The sequence below is a fragment of the Rhinatrema bivittatum genome, chromosome 13, assembly GCF_901001135.1.
Source record: "Rhinatrema bivittatum chromosome 13, aRhiBiv1.1, whole genome shotgun sequence".
NCBI lineage: Eukaryota > Metazoa > Chordata > Amphibia > Gymnophiona > Rhinatrematidae > Rhinatrema > Rhinatrema bivittatum.
The window spans coordinates 7738869-7759521 of NC_042627.1; the positions used below are offsets into that span (position 1 = coordinate 7738869).

At 44.0% G+C, this 20653-nt stretch overlaps 1 protein-coding gene across 3 annotated transcripts; it reads left to right on the plus strand.

Annotated features, from left to right (window-relative positions):
- The first annotated feature begins 6378 nt into the window (after positions 1-6378).
- On the plus strand, positions 6379-18738 carry TIMM10 (translocase of inner mitochondrial membrane 10). 3 transcript variants are annotated; one of them, XM_029575201.1, is made up of 3 exons: positions 6379-6535; positions 8185-8308; positions 18459-18738. In XM_029575201.1, the coding sequence occupies exons 2-3, from the start codon at positions 8235-8237 to the stop codon at positions 18661-18663; spliced, it is 279 nt and encodes a 92-aa protein (XP_029431061.1). In that variant the 5' UTR covers positions 6379-6535; positions 8185-8234; the 3' UTR covers positions 18664-18738. The 3 variants fall into 3 exon arrangements, with proteins under 3 accessions (XP_029431061.1, XP_029431062.1, XP_029431063.1); XM_029575202.1 differs by lacking the exon at positions 6379-6535 and adding an exon at positions 6572-6697; XM_029575203.1 differs by lacking the exon at positions 6379-6535 and adding an exon at positions 6590-6701.
- The last annotated feature ends 1915 nt before the right edge of the window (positions 18739-20653 follow it).

Sequence of the window (20653 nt, forward strand, 5' to 3'; positions counted from 1 at the left end):
CCAGTGACTCCTCTGACCTCCAGCTGTCACCTTTATCTCCACTCCAGGTTTATTCTGAGTGGATGAAACAGCAGCTGCCGAGACAAAAAGGGAACACATAAAAAAGGGCTGTGTGACAATGCTCTCTCCCTCTCTCTAGACTTCAGTTTGTCTGAGAAAGGCTTTTACTGCTAAAAAATACTTTCCATTTGTTTCTCTCTGGAGGCTTTTGGTGCTCCATCTCTGTAACACTGGGCAGTCTGAACCATGCATTACTGTCTCCTACCAGCAGAGGTCACCCTGGGGCTCTCTCGCTCCTCCAGTTGAAACAGGAATGGTGCAACTTTGAGAAAAACTGGAGTTAGATATCAGGAGATATCCTGGGATGATGATCCTAATCCCAGCTCTGCCACTGACTCCTTGTGTGACCCTGGGAGAATCACTTTATCTACTTGTGCCTCAGTTCTAATCCCAGCTCTGCTAGTAATTCTATGTATAATCCTGGGTGAGTTGCTTTAATTTCCCTGTGCCTCAGTCCTAATCCCAGCTCTGTCACTGACTCTGTGTAATCCTGGGTGAGTTGCTTTATCTCCCTGTGCCTCAGTCCCAATCCCAGCTCTGACACTGACTCTGTGTAATCCTGGGTGAGTTGATTTATCTCCCTGTGCCTCAGTCCCAATCCCAGCTCTGACATTGACTCTCTGTGTAATCCTGGGTGAGTTGATTTATCTCTCTGTACCTCAGTCCTAATCCCAGCTCTGTCACTGACTCTCTGAGTGACTTTGGGTGAGTTGCTTTATCTCCCTGTACCTCAATCCCAATCCCAGCTCTGTCACCGACTCTCTGAGTGATCCTGGGTGAGTTGCTTTTTCTCCCTGTGCCTCAGTGCTAATCCCAGCTCTGTCACTGATTCTGTGTGTGACTCTGGGCAAGTCGCTTTATATCTCTGTTTTAATCTCAATTTACCATTAAAACCACTCATTCATAACACTCACACACATTTGAAAAATATATGTGCTTAGTAACATAGATCAACTGATTATCCATTTTATCAAAACAGGAACATTCCAAATTTTACATAGATTGAAATACTATAAAACTGTAACAACTTCTAGCTTTTTCCAAGTTTATCAAAATCCACAACTATTAACTCTAAACTGATTCGATCCCATGTTAACTGTAATGTACTAACATTGTTGTCCTGACAAGGGCGTCTTGTTTCACCCCCAAGCAGTGGCTTCTTCAGGGCAATGATTCTAAAATATATAATAATAGTCATGTATGGAATAACCTCTATGTAGTATCAAAGTTTATGAAAAGAATAATCTTATTTAAAGAAGGAATAGTGTCTTTTCTTGAAATAAATTGTAATGAAAGTCTTCTCTTATGGTTCATATAAACTTGGCACAGCCACAGACTTCACAAACTTCAAATAATAGCACACTTATGATTTCACCCAAGCAGAACAAACTATTTGCGACTCGTAGTCGTGTAAGTGCTGTCTATTGCTGCTTGAAAAATATATCAGGAATGCTGTTGTGTGGCTCGTGTTGCACGGTACACAAACCTCCACCGAAGACTGGACTTCCCATACTGGCATTTTCTTATGCTTCTCCAAAACGAAACACCATAGCTGTACAGTCCAAAGCTGAAAGGAACATTGAATGGCCTTGGATATACAGCTTCAAACCGGTACACTGATTCAGGAGCAACAAGGCCACGCCATAAAGATTTTTTTTTTTACAGACACTGAATGCAGTGTTAAAAATATTTCTAGCAGATGGAAAAAATGTACTTCTGCAACAGGAAAAGGAGAAGGGTGGCTGATGTGCACCACTACTGCTACACAGGCACCGAATTATCATGCAAGAGGTGCCAAACCTGAAGGGAAGCCTGCCATCAGTGACACCCTTGATAAGCAAGGACTTCAATGTGCTGGCCTGACTAGGAGCATCAGGAAGTGGTGGCTTTTCTGTGGCTCAGCTGATTGGGTGTGCACTGGCCCACTGGCTGGGAAACACCGCCCTACACTCATGAACAGAAGGGTTTACCCAAGAGGAAGTGCCACATGCTTGTGGAGATGGCAAAAAATAAAACTTGTTTCTAGATGCCAAGTTCTGGGGAGAAGCCCTGATGACTTTGAACAATCTGCAGATCTTGCTGTCAAGGGTGAATGAAATGGTCTCAAGAAGCACAAAGGTAAGGCGATCTATGAAAGCCGTTAGGAAATACAAGAAAAACAGATGCCTTGGCCTTTTTCAAATCCTTTATTGAAGTGGAGACGTAAAAGAATAATATAGCCCGACTCTGGCCGAGTTTCGCCGTTCTCACAACGGCTGCCTCAGGGGCTTAAACATATATTCATGGACTCATGACGGTGGAACAAGTCATGTGCTCGTTTATCAATTGTTTTAGTGTGTCTGATCCGCAAAAGTACTGGATCTTGTCGTTTGTACAGTTGTGAATACGGTGTATCTAATAACTCCTGGATTCAAAAGATGCACTGGTCATATAGTGCAGCAAAGGTGATTAATGCCCCTGACAGTCCACTTCCGGATACGGGACTCCACGTGTAATAACTGTCAGGAGCATTAATCACCTTTGCTGTACTATATGACCAGTGCATCTTTTGAAACTCTCAAAGGGTAAGATAATTAACAAATACTGCTAAATAGTTGAAAACATATGACAAAATGTTCCAGGTGCAATTAAACAGGTTCCTTAGTCTCCCCAGGCAGGACTTTCACCATCACCCCTGCCCCCCAATCCTTAGTGTCAAAGTCTTAACTCTGCCCCCTCCTCTGTCACACTGTGGCAGGAGAGGGGCAGTGACTCTGTGGTTACAGTTGTCTCTCGTCTGTGCTCGGCGATGGAGGCTGCTCTCTGGCCCCTGTTTTTGCATCTTCTCTACGGTTCTCCATCTCTGCCCCAGCATCTTTGCTTCTGGTCCTGGTATGGGAAGCATTCTGCACGGTTTCTCGTAAGCTGGCGTGGAGTCTTGGTAATGCTTAGTGTGGTCACTTCTACGCTCTCTTACAGATGCCGAAGACTCTCCATTGACCCTGCAGTATTTACACTTTTCCTGTGGAATGAGGGAAGAGGTAGAATTTGGGTTTGACGCATCACTGGGATTTATCAACTTATGTTTCAGACTCCAACCTTCATTTTGGTTTTCCTTATGTCGAGCTGGACTGCTGGGAAGCGGCTCAGAGCACACAATAGTGGCTCACATCACAGTGTGCTGTAGGTTGGGCTATTGTGGTAATATTTTTTATTTATTTATTTTTATATTTTTATATACCGGTGTTCCTATATGAAATAAAGATCACATCGGTTTACATTGAAACAGAACATGAAAATTGCCAAAAGGCATTACATAGAACAAGGTTATGAAACTTGGAACAGTGTACATAAGTTCAAAATTTAACAATAACGTTGTAACATTGATGACCAAAAGATAAAGGAGGAAAAAAAAAAAAAAAAAAGACTTAAACAATTAAGTTGACAGGTCTTATTGAGCATAAAAATTATAACGTATAAGTGAGAAAGTCTCAAGTGTCCTGCAGCAAGAGATTAGATACCGAAGTAGGTAGTGGTATGGAAAATGGGGGTTTGTGAAGAAGATATGTTCTTGCTGGTTGGAGGGGAAAAAATGATGATCATGGTCCTGGAAAAGCTTGGCTAAAGAGCCAGGTTTAAAGTTTTTTTTTGAATGAAGAGTGGCAGAACTCAAGCCGAATGTCTGGTGGGAGCGCATTCCATTGAATGGGGCCTGCTGTAGATATGGCATGTTTATGATGCGAGGATTTTGTTGAAGGTACATAGAGTGTGCCTTTATATGCTCCTCTGATGGGTCTAGAGGAGGAGTGAGGGCGTAGTTGGTTACATAATTGAAGAGGAGAGATATTGTGAATGGATTTATGAATTACGGTGAGTACTTTATATAGGATCCTTTGCTTTATAGGCAGCCAGTGGAGGAGCTTGAGAATGGGGGTGATGTGATCTCTTTTATTCGTATTGGTAAGGATTCTGGCTGCAGAGTTCTGTAGCATTTGGAGGGGTTTGATGGATGAATATGGAAGGCCAAAGAGAAGCGAATTGCAATAGTCGACTTTTGATAGAATAATGGCTTGTAGGACCATCCGAAAATCGTTGAAATAAAGAAGAGGCTTCAATTTTTTTAAGACTTGTAACTTATAAAAACAGTCTTTGGTGGTTGTGCTTATGAATTTTTTAAAATTGAGCTGATTGTCTAGCATGATACCTAGATCTCGAACATGTGGTGAGTGATTTAATATGGGAGTGGATGAGTTGAGTAGGTCAGCTGGGTTTAGAAGTTTGATGTTGATGTCTTGATTGATGATTAGGATCTCAGTTTTGTTGTTGTTAAGAATGAGGCAAAGGCTGGAGAGAAGATGATTGATCTGTTGCAAACAATTGTTCCAGTGAGCCAAGGTTTTTTGTAAGGATTCTGAGATTGGGATGAGTATCTGGATGTCATCCGCGTAGAGATAGTGAGTTAGGTTTAGTTTAGTAAGTAGATGACATAGAGGTAAGAGGTAAATGTTGAAGAGGGTAGGGGAAAGGGAGGAACCCTGAGGGACCCCCCGGTTGGAAGGGATCGGTTGTGATTCTTTGTTGTTAATCTTTACTTTGAATTGTCTATTCAAATAGGTAATAGGCTGATTGAGCCCACCCCTGGCAACAGATTCTAGAGATCAGCACCAGAGAAATTCCTCCAAACACCTGCCCTTTCCTTAGCTCTGTTGCGCTCTCTTGATTCTATTTAGTAACAATAAATGATAAAGATCAACAAGGCTCATCTAGTCTACCCACTTAACAGATTCATCTTGTTTGGAAGATGTGCATATAGACTGCCCAAATGCAAGCCACCATTAACTCCCTTTTGTCCATGACTTCCACACAACCTCTCAGCCCTCTTTGCCCGATATATGTCACAGTAATAGCCTTCCCCCAATGCCTTCTTGAAGTCGTGATGCAATTGTACTTCATTTCCATTCACCGTGGATCATCTGTGCTCATCCCATACTTTTCTGAATTCTATTTTTTGTCTCAATTCCAGGCATCCACCACACTTTCTGTGAAAAAACTATTTCCTGTCTTTGTTTCCAAGGCTTCCCCCTTCAGAGCTTCACATCATGTCCCCTCATTCTACACCTTTCCTTTGTGCCTTTTTTGTCATATTTTATTTCTAGTCTATTTTTATTGTAAGAGTTAAATATTTCCTTTGTGATTCCACTCTTCAGCCATTTATATTCATACTTTATTACAGATATATCAGTTTGATTCTTGCATGAGAATTCTATTGATGATTAGCATATCAGTTTCTGATTTCCATACATCCATAATAGCAATGAGCTGCTGAGTAAGAGGAGCTTAAGGGGGGTCATTAGGTGTTTACTGCACAGTAAACACCTTGCAACAGCAATAACATGTAGTATTTTAAAAGTGTGCTTTTACCCCTATATCAAAATTGAAGTGAGCTGCTTTTGCATGCAAATACTTTGCAAATGCATGCAAAGCAGTGCGTTACTAGTCAATTTCATGGTAATAAAATGACTTGGCTTGCCTGAAAAAGTGAAAGTCGTGTTTTCATTACAACTTAGAAGTTGTAGCTAACTTTCCCAGGGAGCATCGGGATGATAAGGGTCCTGATGATCCCGGGGCTCCCAATCGGCCCAGATTTAACCACCCTCCTCCCCCAATTATATCAGGCCCAGTGCATCTTCCCTTCTTTTTCCCATCCTCACTCAACCTCCACCCACTCCTGCCCCATCCCTCTCTGCCTCTCCCACATTCTACTTGCATCCTCCACACAACACCCCCTACCCTTCCCAAGGTGTTCAACATCACCCCCTCTCTTCCTCCCTCTTGTCGGGCAGTGCTACTTTCTCCCTTCTCCTCTAGCAGACTCAGCCTCAGGTCTGCCTCCTAGACAAAAGTCTCTTCCTAGTCTGATCTCCTACCTGCGGCTGTCTAGGAGTCTTTCTGTCCCTGTCTGATGAGCTTCAGGGAGGGGTGGGGAAGGTGGCTACAGGAACTGCAGCACGGAAGCAGGCGCCGAGAGGTGGCTTGCAGCGCAGGATGAATGAAACAGCTTCCCCTTACGTCCTACCGCTTCTTCATATGGGGGGCTCAGCTTCCTGCAGGGGAAAGCATGGCAGCGCGCGCGGAGGGGCCGAGGACGCACGCGCAGAAATGCTCCCCACACATCGCGAAAAATAAAGTTTAGGCCCCCCGGGAAGTAGCGGCGCTGGCACTGCCCTCACCTCCCTCCCGTTTCTTAAAAAAACCCAAATCCTTCCAGAGACTCCTGGACGTTTACCCTGGATGCCTAATGAGGGCCCCCTCGCGCTGTATTAGGCGGCTGCCATTTTCCAAAATGGCGTCGCCCTGGCGACACCTTCCCTTTGCCCCGATGACGTGTTAGGGGTCGGCGCCATTTTGGAAGATGGCCGCCGGCTGGTACGGAGTCCAGGAGGTGCTCTATGGTGCTCTGTGCCCCTCTCCCCGCTAGACTACAAGGGTCAATTTGGTAAGTGCACTCGAGGCCCTTCTTGGCCCGGGTCTTGAACCCTGGTAGTGACATTGTCAAGCCTCTGAGGTCGGCAGGGGGTTTCTTTTTCCGAGTCTGGTGGCAAGCACGTGGGCGACCCGGCGTCTCGCTTTTTTTCCAGTCCTGGATGAAAACGGTTATGCAAGTAACTCATGACAAATTCTATTCGTTGTAGGCATTGCTATACTTTTAATTTTCACTATTTCATGGGAGATAAACCTAAAATAAAAAAGTGGCACAATGTCTACAATTAGAGGACAAAAATAACCTCCCACACAAAGTTATTTTCTACTGCAAATAAATCCACAATCCAGATATGAAGATCAAGCTGAAAGAAAAATGAAATAAGCAGTATTAGAACATGAAAAAGCCTGCAGGATAAATCATGTTGGGTAACTGCTTATCTAATTGTCTAATAGACTGGAATTGCTGGGTATCCTCTTCAGCCCTGTTCAGAGAATAGTCACGATATTCCTGTGGATTTTAGCGAAGTGCAAGGATATTTCAGGAGAAACTGAGCATCTAAAATCCTGAAGCAAGTTTAGAAACTTCAGCCTTTTTTTCTGAGTAGAAAAAGGAATATTCTAATTTTCTGACCTAAGACTAGGATATCATTTTATTGTAAAAATTAGTTTCAGAATGCAATTCCTGTCTGGCCCACGCTCGAGCTGTAGCAACGCTGTGCTCTTCCAATTTTTCTAATTCCTAAAACAAATCAGATTTTGAAGCTTTCCAGATTACATGCACCGTTACTAGATTCCAAATTAGGCAAAGGTAGATAGTTTGCATTTAGAAAAAGTGGTATTTCTTATTTAGACATTTGTAAGATGGCTAATATTAAACATTTAAATCTCTAATGGTAGAACATTTTAGGTATAGGAAAATGTTTTACATCTCATGGTTTATTTATAAAATGTATATTATACAGTTCAAGGCAGATGATATAATAGATGTAGGGTTTTTTCTTATCATTTTCAGAATACAAATTTGATTGATATTTTTTGGGGAATTCTGCATATTCCACATTTTCTGTCTTTCTATGTAGAATAAGATTCTCCTCGATAACAAAGTTTATTACACATAGACACAGATGACATTTCCACAATTTGTGACTGCAATAAATCAGCCAGATATGCAGGATAACTTACAGAGGCATTCGCAGCAGCAGCAACAACAACAACAAAGTATCCTGGGTATCCTTATGGAAATCACCTTATCTGAGATTTGGACTGCCATAATGGAATTGATGACTGTAGCAGGACAGTATCAATTCTTCCGTTAACATGTTGGAAACTAACATTTTTGAATGAAAGGACTCGATGGCAAGCTGAAAAGAATCCAGAATCCTGAAAGTCCACTGTTCCTTTCCCTCAGGTTCTTGATTCAGTGAGGCACTCTGCACTTTCACAAAGGAACAAGTTTTCCCTTTCCTCTTCATAAACAAAAGGCCAGCCGATGTATGGGCTAGAAGCACTAAGGAGCATGTCTGGTTGGACTGTTGCCTTCGTAGATCCCCCAGCTGTGCCATGTTTTTTTTTTTTTTTCATATCTCCATCACCTATCGGTGGAAGTTGATGTGCTGCTTACTTATCACCTTAATAAATATCTATTACTTGTATTTCTTTTAGGGGTCCAGAAAAGGTGGCTGAAGCTCTGAGAAGAGCTTCCTGGCAGTAGTATGATGGATCCCTTGAGGGCGCAACAGCTGGCGGCAGAGTTGGAGGTGGAGATGATGGCAGACATGTACAATAGGTAAACAATAGAGAAATTTGAACACCAGCACAGTGATGAAAAGAGAGAAGGGAAATATCTGAGGACTTAAGAGAAACACTGTCAGGGTTACAGCAGTGGGGATAACGTATATTTATGTGCAGCTGCACAGATATGTAAATTGAAATAAGAGACTCTGCTGATTCTGCAGTATGAGCCAATCTGATTGGTTCAGGTTGCGTATCTTTTGCTTCTGCACCACTAAAAAAAAAAAAAACTGAACAAAGAAGTGGAAAATACTAAGTTTCGACACACAAAGGGTCATTTTCAATAGTGTGCATAACTCGTAGGTTGGTGTGCCTAAAGCTACACCTGTATTTTATAAACTGCAACAGGAGTCTCACAGTTAATAAAATACTGTGTATCACCGCCCTGAAAATATGTGTGAATGTTCCAGGAATCCATGTGCATATGTTCTACGTGTAACGTGCATGGATAGAGCTGGTGGATGTGTGCACCCACTTCCAAGCACCTATTGTTGAGATCTCCACCAATTGACCCAGGCCCTCCAGCAGGTTACGCACGCCCTTCACCACTTGCTCCAGGCCCTCTCCCAAAAACTGCTGCCAAAAGAGGTCAGATTTATTTTCCTGTTGATAGTAGGGCTGAATTAGCCATGCTGTCTGGGACGTTCTCTGGCGGCCCTGAGGCGGAGCTTCTAGCAATCACAGAGCTTTGTTCTGTGCAGCTGCACGCGTCATGATCGCCATCTTCTCCTCAGTCTCAGTTTTCCGCGCTGCCATCGGCACGCAGAGCTTTGTCTCCCAACTTCTCCTCTAGTTTTTTCTTCTGTAGAAGACTACAACAGCACTTTTCAGTGCTACCATAGCCCCAAACTGCCTGGCTTCAAATACTGCCAGGACGGGAAGGTGATGTCGATCACCGATGGGCATAATTATTGTTATGTCTGTCTGGGGCCCGACCATGACCAGTCGGCTTGCCGCGACTGTGGGTGCATGTCGCTGCAGGCTCAGAGACAGCGTGCCCAGAAAATCGCGCACCTTGAGGAAAGGTGGTGATGGCTCCTGTGCTCCACAGTTGGAGCATCTCTCACTCTTCCAAAGTTGGACCTCCCGGAGAAAAGGAAAAGGGCTTCTTCTCTGGGAGTCCAAGGTAAAGGGGCTACCAAGAGCCAAATGGTGCTCGCCACCACGGTTCTCCCCCCGCTCCAAGACCGGCCACGGGGTGCCGCATCGGATGATGCATCAGAGGCCCGAGCCCAGCAGCATTGTCCACCCAACTCCAGGGGCGCAAAGACGTCAAAACCGGCGCAGACGGCGAAGTGCTCTGACCATCTAAAAGATTTGATGCTTGTGTCGACCCATTTATTTATTTATTTACATTTCTATATTCTGCTTTTCGGCACTTCAAAGTGTACATCAAAGCAGATTACGTTTAGGTACCGTAGGTATTTCCCTATCCCCACGGGGCTTACAATCTAATTTTTTTACCTGAGGCAACAGAACGCAGAAGACTAAACAAACGGCGCATGGGTTGGCGGACCAACGCCTGGACGCACGACACATCAAGAGGGAACCTTGACTCATCAAAGTGCACCCTCTTACTTTGTAGATTTCTGGCATTCACATGCAGACCTTTCACTGTATGTTTTTGTTTGTTTTAACAACCTGCTTATCAGCTGACATGGGTATTTTGGAATGTTTTAACTAAGGTGGTTCTTTGCTTATAAGCACATAGGTGACTATTGCATTTATTGGAACATCCGACGGAGCGCACTGTTAGCCGGCATTTGGATGCGCGTTTTGGACACGCTAGCTTTACCCCTTATTCAGCTTTACCCCTTATTCAGTAAGGGGTAATAGCGCGTCCAAAATGCGCGTCCAACCCCCCACCGAACCTAATAGCACCCGCAACATGCAGATGCATGTTGATGGCCCTATTAGGTATTCCCGTGCGATTCAGTAAGCAAAATGTGCAGCCAAGCCGCACATTTTGCTTTCAGAAATTAGCGCCTATCCAGAGGTAGGCGCTAATTTCTCCGGGCACCGGGAAAGTGCACAGAAAAGCAGTAAAAACTGCTTTTCTGTGCACCCTCCGACTTAATATCATGGCGATATTAAGTCTGAGGTCCCGAAAGTTAAAAAAAGTAAAAAATTAAAAAAAAAAAAATTTAAAATGGGCCCGCGGCTGTCGGGCCGAAAACCGGACGCTCAATTTTGCCGGTGTCCGATTTCCGAGCCCGTGGCTGTCAGCGGGCTCCAGAACCGACGCCGGCAAAATTGAGTGTCAGCTGTCAAACCCGCTGACAGCCGCCGCTTCCGTCAAAAAAGTGGCCCTAGTGCCTCTTTTTACCGCCGGGCCTAATTTAAATAAATTAAGATACTGAATTGCGTGCACAGGAGAGTGACCTGTGCATGCACAGGAGAGTGACCTGTGCATGCACCGGGAGAGCGGGCGTTCGCCCGCTCTCCCACGTTTTTACTGTATCGGCCCGAAAGATTGGTTACATATATGGTATTCATAGACAGGCATTAATATTTATCCAGTGAAATTTTCTAGTACACGTTAATAATTGATCTTGTACTTAAGGCAAATGTTATTGAAAAATTAAAACGAAATGATAGTTTTCACATTTTAGTTAGTGGGTTGTTTTGAGAATCTTACATTCTCTCGTTTGACTTATTCTTCATGATTTAAATATTATCATTCGTCCTTCTTGTCTTTGTGATTCTGTATATTCTGATGTTTTTAAGTTAATTTATATGCATTTTTGAATAGCCATGTTTTTAGTTCATGTTTAAATCTCTTTCTATCTGGTAAAATATGCAACGTCTCAGGCAGGGAAATCCAGATTTTTGGACCTACTATGGAAAACATACGATCTCTTATTTGCGTCCAATGTGTACTCCATATTGTAATAGTCAATAGTCCTTTATTTTGTGATCTTAGTGTTCGCTGTGGATTGTACTTAGCGAGATACAGAGCAAAGTGAAATCAATAAAACACAACACAAGGCTCAAGAAAAATTAAATACAAATCTAAATGAAAAACATCATTTAACTAAGAAAAAAAACAGTGACGCAGAAAGGGCCTATCTAACTCCATAACATGGACAAACGTAGTAACATTTAAAATAGAAAAATTAAAATGTCAATAGTTAAAAAAAAATCAAAACAGAAAATATAATCCATTAAGCGCAACTAATAAAGCTGAAGGACAACTAATGCCATAACCACCCCTTTGTACCAAGGTTAAGTTCACACCCACACCCCAGATTCACTAAGAAAAGCTCAGATCTCAAACTGAAAGCATTGTGAAGATTTATGTCAGATAGCCTGGCCCATCTCATTAATTAGCCATATATTTAATTAAAGAGCCAGGCCTTTTACTGGCTTTCTGAAAGGAAGGAAATCTTTAATTAGCCTAATCTCCTTCAGGCTCATAGCAGTAGTTACGATCCTCAGTGATTCGCCCAAGCCTTCAGGGGATCTTCTTGTTTGGCCCCCTTTGCGTTACCATGAGCTTAACTCCAGCTGGAATTTCTTTTCTGCAGGCTTCCTCTTCTGAGCTGTGCACCGCCGGCTGCAGCGAGTACGCAGCAGACCTGCCATCTGAGAATTCACCGTGCTTGTGTTCACATTAGAACCCTGCATTCTGGGGGTGAAAATACATTTTCAATGACATTTTCTGTGTAATTGTACAGGTTTTTTCAAATGGCCAAGTTTGCAAGAAATAGGGTCTCTCTGATGGACCCTGCAGGAGCTGTGAGTGCCGCTGTGGAGGGGAATAGACGTTCCTTGGTGCATGCCGAGCCTTGAATGATTATGGAGACAATAGCTTTAATATTTCTTTTCTTCTAAGGAAATCTAGTTCTGCATTGATGGGCGGGGCCATAGCTGGAGCGGCACAAGGCACAGATTGGGCTGCTGGACCACATGTGGCAACAGAACTGTTCGTGCCCTCTTTCTGATGGAGAACAGGAGATGGGTGCTTGTTGCATCTGAACACCCTTACATTCTCCTTGACTCTGACGGCCGTTGCTTCTGCCACCCTCCCAACCAGTATGTCACTACGTCGGCATTTTGGGTGTTTGCTTGTGAATAATTTCAAATCTGTAACTTACAAATAAATGTCAACAAACAGGCTGTAGGTGATACCTGTTGGTACATAGTATTGATGGCAGAAAAGTACCAGATGGTCTATGCAGTCTCCCCAGCAAGCTGCTCATGGTAGTATCTGCTGCCCCATGCAGAACACCCCCATGTTTCTCTTGAGGGTAGGAACTGCCGCTCTGTGCAGTTACTCCCAAGCCTTATGACAAGGGTAGCAATTTTTACAATCAAAGCCAAGTAACTGTCAAACCCATAACACAATTACTGCTAGCAACATTTTTACTGGGTGAGGAGCCTTCTTGATAATTCAGACAGTGCTGCTTGACGTTCTTTGCTTTGGGGCTTGGCCGTAGAAGCCGTCCCATGCTTTTTCTCTTAGGTCTGCGTGTCAGTATCCTAGACCTTAAAAGTCGGGGCCCGTGTTATTGTCTGGATCCGATTCCCCTTTTTATTTTCCCCTGTCCCCTGCCGAAGCAGGAAAGGATGTTCCAGATGCGTCAAAAGCATCAAGGCTATTTTGAGGTAGTAACTGCCGCTCCGTGCAGGTGACCCCCATGCATCCTCTTCTTCATTCCCATCCTCTGGCCTTTAGGGATGCACAGTGTTTATCTCATGCCCCTTTGAATTCGTTGACTGATTTCTTCTTCACCACCTCTCCGGAAGGGCATTCCAGGCATCCATCACCTTCTCCATGAAGAAATATTTCCTGAGGTTGGTTCTGAGTTGTCCCCCCATGGAGTTTAATTTTCTGACCCCTAATTATACTTTTTCTTTTCCGATGGAAATGAAGTTTTTGTATCGTTAAAACCTTTCAGGTATCTGAAGGTCCGTATCATTGCTCCCCTGCACCTCCTCTTCACATATTCAGATCCTTCAGCCTCCCCTCGTAAGTCTTCCGATACAGACCCCACCCCATTTTGGTTGCCCTTATCTGGATCTCCTCTGTCCTGTCTCTGTCCTTTTTGAGATACGGGCTCAGAACTGAACGCAGTACTCCAGGTGAGGCCTCACCAAGGACCTGTGCAAGAGCATCATCACCTCTTTTTTTTTTTTCCTGCTGGTTATTCCTCTGTTTGCCTCCTAGTCCTTCGTTACCATTCTGTGTACTAAATAGCTTTTGGGGGCTATGCTTCTTTCTTCAGTCACTGCAGAATGAGCTAAGGCTAGTGCTGTCCAAATATGTACAAGAACATTGCAGCTTGCATTACAGTGATGCTGTGGTGGTGGAAACTTTCAAAGCTTTACACAGCTGTAAATGAATGAATGTCAGGTGGGAGATGATATTTTAAAATAGATTAACATAGTAACAACTGGGACCATGGCACCCCCACTTCCCTCTCCCTCGCTTTATAAACAGACACACGATGTTATCCAACCTGTAATTTACTTTATGTTCAGATATCATTCAATATCCTGGACCAACCTGATGAATCAGTGACAAGAGCTGCCGTGTGGAGGACCTGGGGTGGCTGGGGATGCTACAGAGGTAGTGCTCACTGGCTTCTGGGGGAGGGGGTGTCTCAGCCATTATATTATGGAATGCACTCAAACAGTAACAATCCTACCTATGAAAGGCAACACTACAAATATTACAGCAGGCCCTAAACACCAATACACCTCCTATTAGGAAAAACAGAACAAGCCAAGCTGCTATAGACCCCTACACAGAAACTACAAACTTGCAAAACACCCTTACCTTGGTCACACATGCAGAACTCAGACAGACCTCCACCAAAAACAGAATCAAGTGACCATAAAGTTAATGTTTTTGTTTTTCCATTGTTGCACTGCATACAAAGCATGGCTTCTTGCTGTTTCTAGTTCAGCTTTTGTCTGCACATTTCTAATTAGACATTCCTCAAGAAATATAAAATGATTGTAAAACTATATTAATAAATAGAATCAATGTTTCAAAACAACTGATGAATAGAATAACATCCAATAATTAAAAACTCATAGCAATTATTAAAAATTCTCCAAGCATCAATAAAATATTTCAAAACAGCAGACACATCACTTAGTACCCAGTAATTAAAATGGCAGTCAATCAAGAAAGATAAACTTAAAAAGCCACCTTTACTTACCCTCTCCAGTAACTCTCCTACTCCTTTCCCCTGCAGGCCAGTAGTACACACCAGAAGCAGTGGCTACTGAAGCTCTGGCCTCATGGTCTTTCCTTAGGGTCCACAACCAGACAGACAGACACACACACACACACACACTCACTCTGAACCCCATGACCAATCTCTCTCTCTCACATTCACAACGGTCACTCCCTGACCAGTCTTTCTCTCTCTCACACGTCACCTCCCTAACTATTTTCTCTCGATCACACACATGCTCTCTCTCTCTCTTACACCCTCTCCATCACATGCATGTTCGATGTCACACACATGCTCTCTTGCTCTTACACACACTCTGGCTTGCTCTCCCTCTCACCCCCCCGAGCAGAAAAAGCAGTTGTAGCAGCCTCCTCTTCTAGCCCTTGTGGCCCATGAAGTAAGAGTCCCATCAGCCGTGGGGGCTAATGCGGCTCTGCCTCTTCTTGTTGATCACCGGCTGATCATTTTGAACCAAGCCCCTGCTGCTCCTATTGCGATCACTGGCTGCTGCTCCTGGGCTATGTTACTTCCTCTTCCAGGCCGGGGGTGGGAAGAAGAGGCCAAGCTGCTGCTGTTCCTGAACTGGCTGATAGCCCGGGCGGCAACGGCAGCAATAGGCGAATGCCTTCCACTGGGGTGGAGGAAAAAGGCGGCTCAGCAAGACCGGGAAGTGTGCGACACACCTGCTGGCACATGGCAACACAGAGGTTGAGAATTGCTGTTCTAGAGTGCACATGTTTAGATCTTTAAGTCTTTCCTCATATGCTTGAGAATGAAGACCACTGATTATTTTAGTAGCCTCCCTCTGGACCGCCTCCATCCTGTTTATATCCTATTGAAGGTGAGGTCTCCAGAACTGCACCCAGTATTCCAAGTGACGTCTCACCAGGGACCTACACAGGGGCAATATCTCCTCCCTTTTTCTGCCGACCATTCCTCTCCCTGCAGGAAGCTTGAAATTCTTACTTCTTTCACTCACCGTCAGCAAAGAAAGTTATTGTGTCCTGCTGGAAATACAGACGGGCTACCGGCATTCCCCACATAGAAAGCGGTGATGAGGACATTTGCAGTGATGGAAGCGTTAAACCAAAGAGAACTTCAAGGCCACAAATCTTTATAGTCACAGAGGCGTATTTTCAGTTTGGGGATTGTATGACGACCTTGTAACCAGAATCCTTCTTCCTTATCCAATATTTGTTCGGGTGTGTATGAGTGGAGTGAATGAAGGTGGTAAGATGTACGAGAAGAAACAAGGACTTTCAAGGGATAGCCAAGACAACATTTGAGTTTAAACATCTTTAATGTATTTCTGCGCTGATGTTATCATTTGTGCTCAACTTATTATTCTGACTGTGCTGTTCAGTGTTGTATGATAAATGTTTACTCGCAGCAATGAAAATATTTCACAAAAGGAAACCATGAATTAAGCTCATGCAGCTCTCTGCATCAGGAAGAAAACTCCTCGCTGCATGGAGAGTAAATGTATGCACAGCCCAGCGCACCTTATTACATCAGGGCCGGAGAGAGAGAGAGGTGTTTTTTTTGTAAATCCGGTCTCCATTTGGTTGCTGCCTTTATCGTGATGCCACCTCTTTTGTGCATGGCAGTGGCTGTTGTCACTCCCACGAGCAGCCTGCAGGGGGAGCTATTCACTCACAGTCTGAAATGTGTTAACAGAAACCCAGCATGGCCATTGGGTAAGGATACAAATTATGTATGGCACAAGACTATTCATCAATATACAAGAAAATGTCCTTACTAAACATTCTTATTCAATGTCTCCCAAATTTACAAAACATAAATATTACTTTAATTTTACATTTCTGCTACCATGTCATCATCAAAAGACAACTCATCCATCATAACAAATGCACTGCAAGGGCCCAACCCTCCATCACACATCCAGTCATCCCAAGCATATAAAAAGAAGCATCTCTATTCTAAATCCCACCCAACCAACCTACTAAACTTTCACATGGTGTTACCTTAAACAATACATGCTTCTAAATATTCTCATAATCCCCTACTGTTTGAAAGTAGTCCAATGACCATAAAAAAGATTCCCAACATGCATTTCCTGCAAAACAGTCAATTGCTGTATCATTCAAAGTTCCTTCTTCGATTTAGAAAAATTAAAGACCTGGAAAATCTATCAAAACATTGGGAGAACTGTGGTGAAGACAGATCCAAATGTGTCGTCACTCCATCAGTATCAGCATTCTTCACGTATAGGTTTCCCTTAGCCATTGGAAAACCATCATCAATAGTCATGTGTCATCACTCCATCAGTATCAGCATTCTTCACGTATAGGTTTCCCTTAGCCATTGGAAAACCATCATCAATAGTCATGTGTCGTCACTCCATCAGTATCAGCATTCTTCACGTATAGGTTTCCCTTGGCCATTGGAAAACCATCATCAATAGTCATGTGTCGTCACTCCATCAGTATCAGCATTCTTCACGTATAGGTTTCCCTTAGCCATTGGAAAACCATCATCAATAGTCATGTGTCGTCACTCCATCAGTATCAGCATTCTTCACGTATAGGTTTCCCTTAGCCATTGGAAAACCATCATCAATAGTCATGTGTCGTCACTCCATCAGTATCAGCATTCTTCACGTATAGGTTTCCCTTAGCCATTGGAAAACCATCATCAATAGTCATGTGTCGTCACTCCATCAGTATCAGCATTCTTCACGTATAGGTTTCCCTTGGCCATTGGAAAGCTGTCATCGATAGTCATGTCATAGGGCACAGAAGCACTCAAGAACAGGTCACGGTTCTCGCCATAAGCTTTGCTTAACATGTTTCGCTGGCAACAGCTTCTTCAGGGGCTTAGTTTCTTAACCAAACCCCCTGCAGTATTTTCACTAAAAACAAAGCATTTAAAACAATTAATTACCGAAACATAGCCCTCCCCTTTTTTTTAATCTCCCTTATAACAAGACATGTGAGCAAACAACATAGAGAGAATCCCACATAACACAGTAGAAAAAATCTTACAATAGCTTACAATTTCATTGGATCAGGATGCCACCCTTTGTAACAGGGATCCCCAAACTTGGTTCTCAAGGGCCGCAACCCAGTCGGGTTTTCAGGATTGCCGTAGTGAATATTCATGAGATCTATGTGCATGTACTGTCTCCAGTGTCTGCAAATAACTTGCATGCATATTCATTGTGGAAATCTTGACAACCTGACTGGGTTGAGGCCCTTGAGGGACTGAGTTTGAGGACCCCTGCTTTATAAGGCAAGCAGATGTATAAGCTGCAGATTCCAGCACTGCCGGGGTCCCCTTCTCGGGCAGCATATGGCAGGTGAGTGACAGATAGGATAGTCCTGAGGCAATCATCCTGCACTGCAAGGGACTGTCAGAGATAATGAGACACTTCCTATACAGGTTGTGCATAACCATGAGGCTATATTCCTGGTAAATCTGGACCTTAAATATGTCTGGTATAACAAACTCCTGCCTAATTTTATAGCTCTCTGTGATCTGAAAGTATAGGGTAGCTTTTGGTTTCTCTTGCAGTTCATTCTCGGAGGAAGCATCCTTACTAGCTGTCGTATCCGATCAGTCCTGGCCTTCTCGTTTCACTTAGTAGCTCTACAGTGAAACCAATCCTTGCTTTGGTGGGGAGAAGGAGGTTTGTGTTCCCCACCTCATAAGAGCAGAGTTGAAGAGTGGTGCTTGATCCTGGAATAAAACGTTTGAGGGGGGATTCTGACCTGCAGCTGACTGAGCTGAGATCCAAGAATCACAGTTGGGTTTGGAGCTGCTCCTTGGTTTCTGGAAGCTAAAGTGTAAATCTGTGGGTTTATTGGTGCGAGAGACGGTTTGTGGCACCTTGCACATCTGGCACTCGGCTCCACACTGAGCCAAAAGTTCATGTTGTAACACCAACTCTCCTCTCTTTCACCTCTCCATCCTTCTCCCTTTCCCACCATTTCCCAGGATGACGAATGCCTGCCACCGGAAGTGCGTCCCCCCTCACTACAAGGAAGCCGAGCTGTCCAAGGGGGAGTGCGTCTGCCTGGACCGTTGTGTCTCCAAGTACCTGGACATCCACGAGCGCATGGGCAAGAAACTGACGGAGCTGTCCATGCAGGACGAAGAGCTGATGAAGAGAATGCAGCAGGGGACAGGCTCGGTGCAGTGACCCTTCTGCACCCCTGGACACTGACTTACAAAGGACTCTGAATTAAAGGGCACGACCCCCTTGCTGACCAGGAAAGCAGCGTGTCTGTGGTTTACTGTCTCCCACGTGGCAGTGTCTGCCGGCTCCACGACACTGACTCTGGCGTGGCAGCTGCTTTCCCTGGCCCTTAGTTGGGGGGGAGGAAACTTGTGGCTTTGTGTTGGCTGCAGCCCTGTGTTCCTCAGCACTGATGGTAACATTTCAGGAGTCTGGGTCAGCGGCCTCCTGTATCCCACAGGGGCTCTCATTCTTGGTGTCCTGCGGTGCCATTTCTTGAGATTGTTTTGTTCTGCCCTCTCGTGGTTGCAGTTCTCGTGCATGAATGCTTTGCTTATTAGCAGAGGAGGGCCACGGGGATAGTGGAAAGTGGCTGCCGCTAATGGGAAATTGCACAGAGCTGTCACTTTGTCACAGATCAGAACAAAGAGTGGTCAGCAAACAAGTTGTTGATGTCTTTTATTGGACTAACTTGAGGCCTTGGTGCCTCGCTTTTGACGCTTGTTCTCTGTCCCGCAGGCCCGTGCACAATCAGAATTGCTGGCTGGGCAAGTGACAGCAGGGAACGGAGCCCACCTGAACCATTCTTTTACTTTATAGCCCTGAAAGCGCATTGCTGCGGGTGTAATCCAACCACCAGTGTGTTTGTTTATTCAGACGTCTTCAGCCTTAGCTTGTTTTATGCTGACATGCTAAGCGGAGTATTATTGTCAAAAGGTAGTCATAAATGTTAGGTTAGTCCAATTAAAAAAAAAAAAAAAGACCTTATTTTATTTTTTTATTTTAAATTTCTTTATATATCATTTTCAAGTCCAACGTGGTTTGTCCAGTGCTCTTACTAGTTCAGAAATAAAGTGGACTAACAGGGTCGATCACCCCCTTACAGATCAGTGTGCGGGAGAGGTACGTCACCTTGTATATCCAGAAATTCTTGGCATGTTGTTGGACTCCTGCCCGTTGTCCCAAAGCACATAAGACTGTGTGTGTGCAGAGTTGTAAATGTGTCATGCACGGGGACCCCAGGTCCTCCTCGGAGCTCAGCATGAACCCCTGCCAGTCTCACAGGGCGATTATAGAGCCATGCCGCGCAGCCCAGTCCTCAGGGGCCTCCCGCGAGCGACTGAAATGCACCTGAAGAGAATGGCACAAGGAGGCAGAGCTGCAGTTCTGCTGCAGTTGGAATAGTTTGGCTGAAGTGCATCTCATCCTTCTGTCGGGGGCAGCGTGAGGACTGTCCTGTAGCTGTTGCTGGGATGTGCCTTTTTTTTCCCCTTCATTTTCACCTATTAATTCACATAGTGTGCAAATCAAGAAAACTTTAGACTTACAGAATATCCTCAAGGGAAGCAAAAGAAAAATATAAAATAAATACAATACAATATAGCAAAATGCTAAGCCCACGATAGAAAAAATCAAATATAATACATTAGGCCTGATGTATATCCCATTAACTCCTTTTTCACTGAACCTATTAAATGGATATAAAGAAATATTAATTCAAAGATAACTTATCCTGAAGAAAAGCTTTCATAAAATACAAACTTACTCCTTTTATAATTAACAAGGCATTTACAGAGCAATGTCAAAAAGAAAGCAGCTCCCAGCACACACTCTGTACTCGAAGCAAGGCCTTGATACGAAGCTGCATCAGGAAATAACTTTTATAGACTAACCCCCAAAAGAAACGACGGGAGATACAGCCCAAGCAACCCCCTTTCCTTAGGATTAACTTTACTTTTCCCTGTTAGAGATTCCAGGTCGCTTATCCTTCAGTATCTTCTCCATACACTTCTTCAATAGTTCCTGGGGCTGATCTGAGGAAAGTTCAACATTTGCAGACTCCTTGCCTTAAGACAGTTTTCTAAGGCTGCAAGCTCATTATATAACGCCAAATTATTTTTGACAAAAGCCACAATAGCTGGCCTCTTATAATAGTGATTTCCCCTTAGTAACT